The sequence below is a fragment of the Nicotiana tomentosiformis genome, chromosome 9 (assembly GCF_000390325.3).
Source record: "Nicotiana tomentosiformis chromosome 9, ASM39032v3, whole genome shotgun sequence".
NCBI lineage: Eukaryota > Viridiplantae > Streptophyta > Magnoliopsida > Solanales > Solanaceae > Nicotiana > Nicotiana tomentosiformis.
This window is the reverse complement of record NC_090820.1, coordinates 19,550,024-19,562,649: the sequence shown is the minus strand read 5'-3', so window position 1 is coordinate 19,562,649 and position 12,626 is coordinate 19,550,024. Positions and strand designations below refer to the sequence as shown.

Below are 12,626 nucleotides of genomic sequence, written 5' to 3'. Positions count from 1 at the left end.
AGCCGAGCCGAGCTAGCGACGACGACGACGGCGCGAGGCTTGCTTTCTTCTTAACTCTTTAAGAGCTACAAAAAGAGCAATTATATATATACCCACCAAAAATCTTTTCCTCTTCCAATATGGGACAATGTCTCTTGTCAAGAGGGGGGAACTTAAAATTTTACTCAAAAAATTTTATTTTTCCCTCAATTTCCCATTCACCCTCATTTTAAGACTATTTCATCTTAAATAAAAAATCTCAACAATCCCCCATATGAATGGGGAATGGATATATCACAGAAGTATGCATGGAAAAACTGTGTGATTTGCAAGCAATGATTAATCGCATCTGGATAAATAGGTTTCCCTTTGAACTTTCCGTAGTGAACTTATGTTGGATATACTCGGTCAATCGGTAGATTTGATATCTTTGAACCGTCGATCTTTGGTGTATACCTAGACAACCATAAGTCACACAATCAACCCTTAACCGTCTTTGGTTCTCATTGTTGTGTTCGTTTCAGCCATGAACACCGCCTGGTTTCATAAGTGCGTAGAGAACTGGCCTTACAAAGTTCTCCTTGAAGCGGCTAACACTTCACACTTACATAGGTGATTCCTAAACGTGTCATCCTGTAGATACACTATTTGATATACCCCGTATCAAATTTAGAAATCATTAAAAAGCCTTAATGCTTTATCCTTGGTACTGAACATTGTCTCATCACGAGAACGGACTAAAATTTTATTTGTCAATGTTGAACCGTCATTAATGACTTTGTTTGATCTCCTTGAACCTAGATCTTGGGATCTCCAGTCTTCTAGGTAGAGTTACCGCCACAATGACTTGTTCTCGGCCATAGCCCTATTTCCCTTGATGATTTCTCAACTACCTCTCTAGTTAGGCCTTTTGTAAGTAGATCCGACACATTATCACTTGACTTTACATAGTCAATCGTGATAATTCCTCTAGAGAGTAATTGCCTAACGGTTTTATGTCTTCGTCGTATATGACGAGATTTACCGTTATACATAACGCTCCCAGCCCTTCCAATTGCCGCTTGACTATCACAATGTATGCATATTGGTGCCAACGGTTTGGGCCAAAATGGAATGTCTTCCAAGAAATTCCGGAGCCATTCAGCTTCTTCACCGGCTTTATCTAAGGCTATGAATTCAGCCTCCATTGTAGAGCGGGCAATACATGTTTGTTTGGACGACTTCCAAGATACCGCTCCTCCACCAATAGTGAATACATATCCACTCGTGGACTTAGAATCAGTTGAACCGGTGATCCAATGTGCATCACAGTATCCCTCAATCACCGCAGGGAATTTACTGTAGTGCAAGTCAAAGTTCTGGGTATGTTCTAAATATCCCAAAACTCGTTTCATTGCCATCCAATGAGATTGGCCTGATTGCTCGTATATCGACTCAGTTTACTTATAGCACAAGCTATATCTGGTCGTGTACAATTCATGATATACATTAAGCATCCCAACACACGAGCATAATCCAATTGTGATATGCTTTGGCCTTTATTCTTTACTAATGCAAGATTCACGTCAATTGGAGTCTTTGCAACTTTAAAGCTCAAGTGCTTGAATTTTTCAAGTACTGTCTTAATATAATGAGATTGTGACAATGCCAGACCTTGAGGAGTCTTATGGATCTTAATTCCCAGAATTAAATCAGCAACTCCCAAGTCTTTCATATCAAACTTGCTATTGAGCATACACTTAGTAGCATTTATGTTGGCAATGTCATTACTCATTATCAGCATATCATCCACATATAGGCAAACAATGACTATGTGATTTGGAATATTTTTAATGTATACACATTTATCACATTCATTTATCTTAAAACCATTTGACAACATTGTTTGGTCAAATTTCGCATGCCATTGTTTGGGTGCTTGTTTTAGTCCGTAAAGAGACTTAACAAGTCTACATACCTTCTTTTCTTTACGTGGAACCACAAACCCTTCAGGTTATTCCATGTAAATTTCTTCCTCCAACTCTCTATTTAAGAAGGCCGTCTTAACATCCATTTGATGAATTTCAAGACCATACATTGCAGCTAATGCTACTAACATCTGTATGGACATAATTCTTGTAACTGGAGAGTATGTATCAAAGTAGTCTAGACCTTCTCGTTGTCTATACCCTTTGACTACGAGTCTTGCCTTGAATTTATCAATAGTGCCATCATTTTTGATTTTTCTCTTAAAAATCCATTTAGAACCCAAAGGTTTATTTCCAGGAGGAAGATCAACCAATTCCCATATATGGTTGTTCAATATGGATTCTATTTCACTATTGACTGCCTCTTTCCAAAATAATGATTTCAAAGAAGTCATAGCTTCTTTAACTGTTTGAGGCTCATTCTCCAATAAGAAAGTCACAAAATCTGGTCCAAATGAAGTAGACGTTCTTTGACGTTTACTACGTCTTGGATCCTCCTGATTACATGTACTTTCTTTTGTTTCTTCCCGAGGTCATTTAGATCCTTCACCAAATGACTCACATTCCTTTTTATACGGATATATATTTTCAAAGAGCTCAGCATTATCTGATTCTATAACCGTATTATTATGAATATCGGGATTTTCTGATTTATGAACCAGAAATCGATACGCTTTTCTATTTGTCGCATATCCTATGAAAACACAATCAACGGTTTTCGGTCCTATCTTTACATTGAGTTGCTTGCAACCTGCCCGCATTAGTTGCTGCAAATCATTTCATTGAGCTGCTTGCAACCTGCCCGCATCAGCTGCTTGTAGATAAACTTCAACAGAGTACTAAATGGATAATCTTCTATAGCGGAGTAATGAATGTACATCCACAACATAATATTTTCATAACAATTTTGTATATTATATAAAAAATTATATAAATTTTATACACTTTTTCGGCTACCGAATGTAAATAGTTCTGACGCTAGCTAAAAGTGAAAAAAAACCCATATGTTCATCTATGTTTGTTCAAGCCCAAGATGGGTTGTTTTGGGGCTACCCCACCTTAAACCCTAGCTCGTTCTACAAAAAAGGGTCACATTTGTCCTTTGAAAGAATTTTGAAAATTTCATGAACTTGGAATATGCACAAAAATATCAAAAATAATATCTTTCTCGGGTGCTTCTTAACAATCAAATGCTTCAAGAAGATCCTCACAAATCCTTCCCTCGAGAGATACGCCACTTTTGCCTCAATCGAAGAAACACGAAGGCAAGATCAACGAAAGTTGTTCCTCGTGATCTACCCGACTTTCTTGGAGATCAAATATATCAATAGGAGGTCTGTACATCCTGTTAGTCCCGCCAATATTGCTGTATTTGTAAATAATAATTCTGAAAAATATAAGTTATCGTAATGAAACAGTAATTAATTCGAGCCCACTGAATTCACAGTGTTTCCTTAAGGAATTTAATCCTCTCCTAGTACCCAAGGTTATGGATTATTTCCTCCCAGGATAGAACGAATCACACACTCGTGTAGTGGTACTTCAAACCCCAGTGTTTCAGCGAACACAAAGTTCGGTAGCAAATCACACTTACAGTTGCTTTGTTTGAAGTTAAAACAATGCAGAACAAAGGAGTAGAAACTCAGAAAATCGTATGAAAATGCTGAGAGGAAGGAGTGCAATGTATAGCCAAAGTTGAGCGTTTTCAGTTTGGTGTTGTGTGTCTTTCTTCAACAGCTGCTGCACATATTTATAGCAGTCAGCTTTGAAGATGAACGACCCTCCACCCTCCATTGTGGAGCATGTACTAGCTTGTTTGTGGAGCAAGCACTTGGCCATGGTGGAAAGAGCATTAGGCGGCTGCTATTGCAGCTGGTGGTCAATACACGGATTGGAACATATCCGTTACAAATGCGGATAATCTTACGTTAATATTTACTATTAACAAATAAATTTGGTCCAAAAATCTGAAGCCGAAGCCGAAGCCGAAGCCGAGCGACGACGACGGCACGAGGCTTGCTTTCTTCTTAACTCTTTAAGAGCTACAAGAAGAGCAATTATATATATACCCACCAAAAATCTTTTCCTCTTTCAATATGGGACAATGTCTCATTGTCAAGAGGGGAAAACTTAAAATTTTACTCAAAAAATTTTATTTTTCCCTCCATTTCCCATTCACCCTCATTTTAAGACTATTTCATCTTAAATAAAAAACCTCAACACATCCTACGTTCAAGAAATAGTCTGATTAATAAGGGATGCCATGGCGTCAGTCTTAGTTTGGGGATGACATGCATTTTTGGTTTCTGTATTTCCTACCTATAAAAGACAGACGAGGCACACACACGAAATAAAACAGTTATGAATTTTACTATTGTTGCCTTGTTCTTTTCATAGCTGGTTGATCCCCTAAGATGTGTAAAATTCCTATTGTTAGTTCTTTTTTTCGAGTACTGTTTTGCAGCTCACTAGTGCAAAGATAAGTTCTTTTTACTCTTATGTTAGACATTTGAAGTACAACACTACAAGTTCAAATCCTAAAGACTTCCTAACCAAAACACGACAGATGAGTTCTTATTCCATTGATAAATAAGAAAAAAGGTTTAAGATACTCATTTAAGGAATATATTGAGTCAAATTCTTAATTGACCTTTCTCCTTTACTTGATATTTATACCAAATTATATTAATATATAATATTATATCTAAGCATCAAGCAAAAGATAGAAAACAATGAAAGTTGAGGTGATGCCAACTAGAAGACTTAGTATATTAGAGATATACCACTAGAGTATATTAGAGAGTTGCAAGTGTGAGATAATCCTTAAGTAGCGAGTGCTAAAATTCTATGGTCTAAACAAAACATTTATGATATTAAGGATATATACAACTGATTTCAACTATCTTGAGATTGAAGCTTAATAATAGTTATTGTTATAGACACATAGTGATGGCAAGATGGTTTAAAAAATAGTTATTCATTCATATTATCTACTAAAAAATGGGTTGAATAATGATCTTTTTAAAAACAAGTCTATGAGAACCATATTATCCATTTAGAAAATGGATAATCAATTTGTTTAACTTTTTCATTTGTAAAGCCTCAAATTAGGGGTTCCTCAAGTTTGGGAGATTAGAAATTCTCCCAAAAGTGATCATATTCAAGAAGTCATGGATAATATGGATATTCATATTATCCATCGGTTAATCTACTTTTATATCCGTATTAAATATGGATCGATCGGATAATTTATTACTCATTTTCGACCCAACCCGCCTGTTTGCCACCCCTATAGCTACATAATGAATTTGTAGACATCAAAATAGATTCGTAGTACAATTGGGCTAGACCATTAAGTTGGGTACGATAGGGGGAAGTGCACAGTTAGCCACTAATAAGACATGTATTTACTTTTAAGCCACTGTTTAAAATGTCTTTAGTCTATAGCCACTATTTTAAAAAATTTTACCCGCCTGGATGAAAATACCCTTCTGCTCATAAAAGTTCAGGACCAAGTGTCCTTAACTTTTGAACTTGTAACTCTAAGTTCAGGACTACGTGTCCTTAACTTTTGAACTTGGAACTCGAAGTTCAGGACTACATGTCCTTAATTTCTGTGCTTGTAACTCTAAATTAAGGACCAAGTGTCCTTAATTTTTGAACTTCCAACTCTAAGTTCAGGACAAAGTGTCCTTAATTTATAAGCTTGTTACTGTAAGTTCAGGACTAGTTGTCCTTAATTTATGAGTTTGTAAGTCTAAGTTAAGGACTACCTGTCCTTAGTTTTTGAGCTTGTAACTCTAAGTTTAAGACTACCTGCCCTTAACTTTTGAACTTGTAACTCTAAGTTCAGGACTACATGTCCTTATTTTTTTAACTTGGAACTCTAAGTTCAGGACTACCTGTCCTTAATTTCTGTACTTGTAACTCTAAGTTAAGGACTACATGTCCTTAATTTTTGTGCTTGTAACTCTAAGTTAAGGACCAAGTGTCCTTGATTTTTGAACTTCCAACTCTAAGTTCAGGACAAAGTGTCCTTATTTATGAGCTTGTTACTGTAAGTTCAAGACTAGCTGTCCTTAATTTATGAGTTTATAAGTCTAAGTTAAGGACTACATGTCCTTAGTTTTTGAGCTTGTAACTCTAAGTTTAGGACTATCTGTCCTTAACTTTTGAACTTGTAACTCTAAGTTCAGGACTACATGTCCTTATTTTTTTAACTTGGAACTTTAAGTTCAGGACTACCTGTCCTTAATTTTTGTGCTTGTAACTCTGACTTAAAGACTACCTGTCCTTAATTTTTGAACTTCCAACTCTAACTTCAGGACCAAGTGTGGCTGCACGATTCTGATACAAGTGATGATGAATGATTGTTGAATCTAACTTATGTAGATATTGGAATTTGGGTGAAGGTGTTCTTAATCACAAAACAAATTTTAATCTGATATGAACCTTCGGAATTTCGTTTTTGGTTTTGGTTAAGATAATGCTTATTGAACTTGGGTCTCTTAATTAGTTTATTTTGCCCCATGATATTTTTTTGGCTTTTCAGAATGTAACCTTCAGTTGCAAGGCTATTTTGAGCCGCATGAATATGAACTACTCTTTTGGGAAGGAAGAGAGAGAAGAAGGGGTAACACCATCTTTTCATATTAATTTTAATAGACTAATGGCTAATTTTCATATAAAGTAAATACCACTTTAAATAGTGGCTACCCTGCGCAATTTTTATTATGGTTCATAGGAAAATAACACTGTATAACCGCTCTCAAAATAATAGGCGCAAAAATGTATAGTTTTTGTATATATATACTTTGTATATTGTATAAAAAATTATATAAATTTTATACACTTTTTCGGCTACCGAATATAATTAGTTTCTGACGCTAGCTAAAAGTGAAAAAACCCTATGTTCATCTATGTTTGTTCAAGCTCGAGATGGGTTGTTTTGAGGTTACCCCACCTTAAACCCTAGCTCGCTGTACAAAAAAGGGTCACATATTGCCTTTTGAAAGAATTTTGAAAATTTCATAAACTTGGAATATGCACAAAAATATCAAAAATAATATCTTTCTCGGGTGCTTCTTAACAATCAAATGCTTCAAGAAAATCCTCACAAATCCTTCCCTCGAGAGATACGCCACTTTTGCCTCAATCGAAGAAACACGAAGAAAAGATCAACGAAAATTGTTCCTCGTGATCTACCCGACTTTTTTGGAGATCAAATACATCAATAGGAGATCTACACATCCTACGTTCAAGAAATAGTATTCAAGCCCTCAAATCACCTAGAACAATTCGAAGAAAAATAACAATTAAGTGATAACAAAATTGTACTCACATTAATTATCAATAAAATAATTTTTTCTCATACGTTGTTTGTGATTACGTTTTATTTTCTATACTAAAAAAAAGTTGTTGCAAATAGAATTGAAGTAAAAATATATAGTATTAATTAACTAAAATAATAATAATAATAATAATAATAATAGTACACATGTGACATATATAAAGTGTTATTAGTTAGATTTAAAGCTAAATGTATGTTTAAAAAACCCGAAATATCCGTCGAGGGGTTTAGAGAGGGGTTTTGGAAATGTTGAATTTACGCAAACGGAATTTGGCATGGCAGCAGCTAAGGCGCTTATCAACGGCAATTCGACAAAGTATAGAAGATGAAGGCGACTGGTCTTATTCTTCCGAATGGTGGGGCCCCTCGTCCTCCTCCGACGGCCACACGTTTTTCCGATCAAATTCCGACAAAGGAAACGGCGTCGTTTCTGTCGTAGCTTACCCTTCTTCTAGACCAGTTGAGTTTTTTTCTCGTCAACTCCTAATTTGTCTTAAATTATTGAGTATGCGGATGCCTTTATTCATTATATAGTTTTAGAAAATTTATACTATCTCCGTGTTATATTATGTTACCTTGTTTGAAAGTTTAAGAAAGTAAGATTTTTGAAACTTGTGATATAAAATAAGATATATGCATTTGTGTGACTATAAATAATCTCATTAAGGTAAAATGGGAAGTTTATAACTAAAATTGATTCTAAACATAGAAATGTGTAATTTGTTTTTGGACAGATTAAAAAAGAAAGTGTGTCACATAAATTGGGACAGATGAGTAATAAAAGACTTTGTTCATTATGCTAGTTTGTAGCTTTTGAGAACTCCTAATTTATAATATCCAGGTTTTGGTTCAACAGTATAGGTAGTAAAATGCGGGATGTGTTGTAAGCGCACCTCACGAGTTTGAATCCCATTCCCAGCTATGTGGTACTTTAGTGAAGAGGGGTAGAGGAGCGGGCTAATTATATAGAAACTGAAAATAAGATATTCTCCAATATAAAAAAAAACTCCTAAATTCTTTGGAAATGCAAATTATGGGAATGGATTGAGTTGACATGGAGGGAAATGGGGATATTAAGGAATCATATAGCTGATCCCAACTAATTTGCTAATTGAGATGTTGTTGTTGTTGTTTTTGTTATTGGATGTGATATTTCCACTCTTTCTTATAGTGATGGGATAATGGGGCTAGTGTTGATAGTTTTTTTTGTGATAGGAAAATCGTTACTGGGCCAGAACAGAGAATTGGTTTCAGCAAAGGTACGAAAAGATATATCCCGGGTGTGAACACGAAGGGAATTTCAGGATTCTTGGTTACCAATGGCGTAATCTTCATTTTAATGACGACACTCGCCAAAGCACAGTTAAAGTAATGGCTTCTTACAGGGAATCAGATCCTGGTTGTATATACTTGATGCAGCAGGCGGAGTGTCTCGCTGTTCCATGTAAATATCACAATATTATTTTCTAGCGTGCAGCTCCTTGACTCCTTCACAATAGTATGATCATGTAAATAGAACGTATGACTTCTCTAGGATTATTTTCACAAGTAGAGTATTTTCATGGATGCTTTGGTCTTTCTCTGTTTGTGGTAGTAAGCTTTTAGTGTCGTTATTTCCTACATAGCAAGACAGATAAGCAATGCTCAAATAGTAGAAAATGGTACTATTCTTGCCCTGTTCTTTTCAATATCTGGTTGATTCCTCCAAAGTATGTTAGTTTTGTTATTAGTTTTTCATTTGGTTCTTGAGTTGGTCGGTCTTCATTATCGAGTATAAATTGCTGCTTTACTATGAAAAGGGGCATTGAGAATTATTTATTAAGGGGAATATACAAGTTACTCATTGTAGAGCTACCTTTATTCTTTCCTACACCTAGTCCTTTTCATGGTCTCTCTCTTCTTGTGCAACTTTTGTTTATCGTAGCACTGAAGAAAGATGAAAGTAAAGAACCTTCACTATAAGGCAACTATTTATTGATATTATTGCTGACTGACTTGTCATTCAAAGGTAGAGTTTACTCTGTGATAATTAACAATATTGGAGGTGAAAGAAGTATTATTTACCAGTCCACTAATTGTTGAGTTACTTAGTTTTCACCGAAATATAGAACCAGCTCAATTTTTAGCTTCTCCATGTTCCTCAATCTCCATAATAGCTTCATTTGTCTTTTAACTTGCATTTGGTTTTGCGATAGAAGAATGTAGCATAAAATTACACAATGGTTTCAGTTCATGTGCAAGTAACATATTAAATTTGAGTTTGCCACAAATGAGGAAAAAAAGTACCTCTAGACTATTAATGGTTCTTCTCATGCTATTGTGCACTAAACCTAAAAAATGTACATCATGCCGAATTCACTTTTATAGTCTCAGGTCTCATCTATTCTGTTAGCATTGATGCACGTAATAATTTTACAAAGCATTCTCTTAAAAATGTTGTGATTTTCATGAGAAAAAGATATGGTGATTGGATACAGAGATTATGGATGTTGAAAGTCCAGTGTAGTTGGTTTTACAAGATTTTTTTAGACATAACTTAGAGTAAATAGCGTATCGACAGAGTATTCAAAGTATTTGGCGCTAACAGAAGATTGACTGCTTTCCGTGGTGAAGTTTCTGCATTTGACACTTTGTGCCTGACATTAGCCTAAGATTTGTGAAAGTAATTTTTTTGAAACTTTTAGATTGGACACTATTGGCAAATTAAGGGATTGGAAGACCAAATAAGTATGAGTTTTTTGCTGCTATAACTTTCTGCCTTGCAATATCAGATTTTGGTAAAATAAGCTGTAAAGATGGTAGTGATATTGAAACTAAAACTAATACGATAAAGAATGTCAGGAGCTTTTCTTACTTCAGATCCCTTTACTTCCTGTACTAGCGCTGGTTGGTTGTGGAGGTTTCAATAGGTTCAGTATGCTTTATCTTGTATAAAACTTACTCAATGTATTGTACTTTTCCAGTTCTCCTCAATGATACTCATGATTTCACACTTTTAACATTGCATCTTTTCGTATCATCTCTTCTACAGATGTGAAGAGCATGGTCTCTGCTGGGTTGGCTACCATTGCATCTTGTAAATACAATCTTGAAAGTGCAGTTTGTGGGAGAAAACCGATGAAAATTTTATGCATTGGGCATGGTGGAGGAAGCATACCATTGTTTTTGGCGAGTAAAATCCAAGGTTCGGGCTGAATGCTTTTTTCCTGCCTATGCTGCACTTTAAGTCTCTGAATTTGAGCATCCTTGCCATTTGACAAAGTACGAAAAGCAAACCATTATCTAATCCTTCTCATTACTGGATCTGATATTAAAGATACATAGATTTCTTTTCTCTTTTTGACGTAAAATCTCATCTTTAAGGCAAGTAATAGGCAGATAATCTGACATGAGATAATGCGGCCAGAGATCTAGAGTGTTCCTTTCTTGCCACCTAGATGTATTTACGAATTTTATCAAATATAATAGCCATAGTACTTCTGTCCGACATTTTCTTGGAGAGAAGATATGAATATCAAATTAACTAGAAGAGAAATTATGGTGTTCTCTGCTTTTAAGTCCTATTCTCATGTTTGCTTCTTAGGACTTCAATGTCTTGCAATGGTATGGGGAAACTTTGCCCTCTAATTTGTGAGACTTGGCACTTGTTCCTAAACTAGCTTCTGCTTGTTTTAACGTACTAATATTTGCCCTACTATTTGTTATGGAAATAACCACTGCAATGTATCAGGTGCTGAAGTGCACATAGCTGAAATCGACCCTGTGGTTATCTCAGCTTCAGTCCAAGCAATGGGGTTCCCATCTTACTCTGTGATGACCCCATCTGGTAGCCGTGCATACTCAACTCCTAATCCTATGGAAGAAGTGCAATGGAGAGGCATTCATGAGAGGCTTCACTTACATGAATCAGATGCTGAGAAGTTTCTCCTTGAGAACAAAAATCTCTATGATCTTGTTTTCATCGATGCATATGACGGGGAAGATATCTTTCCTCATGAGCTGTGGAATACACGCTCTCCATTCCTCAACGCACTAGCAGACCAACTTCACCCCGAGCATGGAACTATTGTCGTAAACCTTCACTCAGATGTAGACTTCAGGGATGCTGATTTCAGTCCAGCCGGTGCTCACCTTTTGCCAATGGGGAAGTATATTTCTAAAGTGTGCAGAGCATATAAAGAGGTTTTGTTAGGGAGTAAGAGTTCCTATAATGGTCTGGCTTATGTAGTTTCTGTGCCTTGGGTATGTAATACATCTCTTGTTGTGTGTAGAGGTTTAGGGAAATCTAGTAGGGATATGGTTATGAAGACTATCATGTCTAAATCCCTAGTAGTTGAGAATATTCTTGACTTGCCATTTTCTTGTTTGCAGTATCTGAAACGAGGTTTTACTTTGGTTAATTAATATGAATTAAAGTGTTTTGCCTTCTCTTCAAATATAAAGTTGCAATGAAAACAAGCTAAATAAGCGAAAAAGCGTCTACCTATATGATCCCTTAGATAGTTTAGCAAATCAGCAAGTAATCAAGTGTAACTTTAGCAATTCTATTGTTACTATATTTCTATTATTATTTTATTTTTCAATTTTGTTACTTTTTTTGTTTCCTTTGCTTTGGTTATCTTACGATTTTTGTTACCAATACTTTTTTTTTTCACTATTAGTATTCATACTCGCGCGTTACGCGGAGAATATTAAATATAATTTTTTATTAATAAAATATTACTTGAAAACAATGACGAAAAGAAGCATATAAATGATATTATTTTATGAGCATGGAAAAACACGTATATTCTATCCAAATTCTATTTTTTTCTTGAATTACGATTTTGTTATGTAAGTACTTGAATAAATTGAAAAACAATCAGGATAATGTTTGTATTTAAAATATTTAAAAATATTTATCATCTTTTTATTTTCTTCATGAAATAATAGATAACATTATTATATAAACCCGTCAACTGATAAATATTGGTGCAACAATATGAAAACATATGAGTAATAAAATAATGAATAGGTTAAAAAGTTGTCTGATTTGATAGATATATATTCCTTGGAGAACATTTTGGCCCACCAAGAAACCTTGCTATGGTACACAATTTCATTTATTTATTGTTCGTAACAATTATCACCGTTTATGAGAATACTGAAATCTGTTGGTTGTAACGACCTAATCGGTCGTTTTGCCATCTAGAACCCCGTTCCCCTAAATAAGACTTCTCGTATGTGCTTTTACTGTTTTATTACTTGCGGTGATGGTTAGTTCAGGAATTGGAAGGGTTCGGGTTGAAATAAGAACACTTGGTTCCTTAGTTGGCTTTAAAAAAGGGGGT

The 12,626-nt window shown here is 35.2% G+C and overlaps 1 protein-coding gene across 1 annotated transcript; it reads left to right on the top strand.

The window, feature by feature from the left end:
- The first annotated feature begins 7,484 nt into the window (after positions 1-7,484).
- Positions 7,485-11,732, top strand: LOC104100325 (uncharacterized). Its single transcript, XM_009607541.2, has 4 exons — positions 7,485-7,755; positions 8,512-8,740; positions 10,328-10,480; positions 11,027-11,732. Exons 1-4 carry the CDS (start codon positions 7,543-7,545, stop codon positions 11,698-11,700), a joined length of 1,269 nt encoding a protein of 422 aa, XP_009605836.1. The 5' UTR covers positions 7,485-7,542; the 3' UTR covers positions 11,701-11,732.
- Positions 11,733-12,626: the final 894 nt, after the last annotated feature.

Bases quoted from the DNA above. Each gene is read 5' to 3' on its own strand.
- LOC104100325 (XM_009607541.2), top strand. From the start codon at position 7,543: ATGTTGAATTTACGCAAACGGAATTTGGCATGGCAGCAGCTAAGGCGC. The intron at 7,756-8,511 runs GTTGAGTTTTTT...TTTTTGTGATAG, and splicing joins CTTACCCTTCTTCTAGACCA to GAAAATCGTTACTGGGCCAG. The intron at 8,741-10,327 runs GTAAATATCACA...TCTCTTCTACAG, and splicing joins GGAGTGTCTCGCTGTTCCAT to ATGTGAAGAGCATGGTCTCT.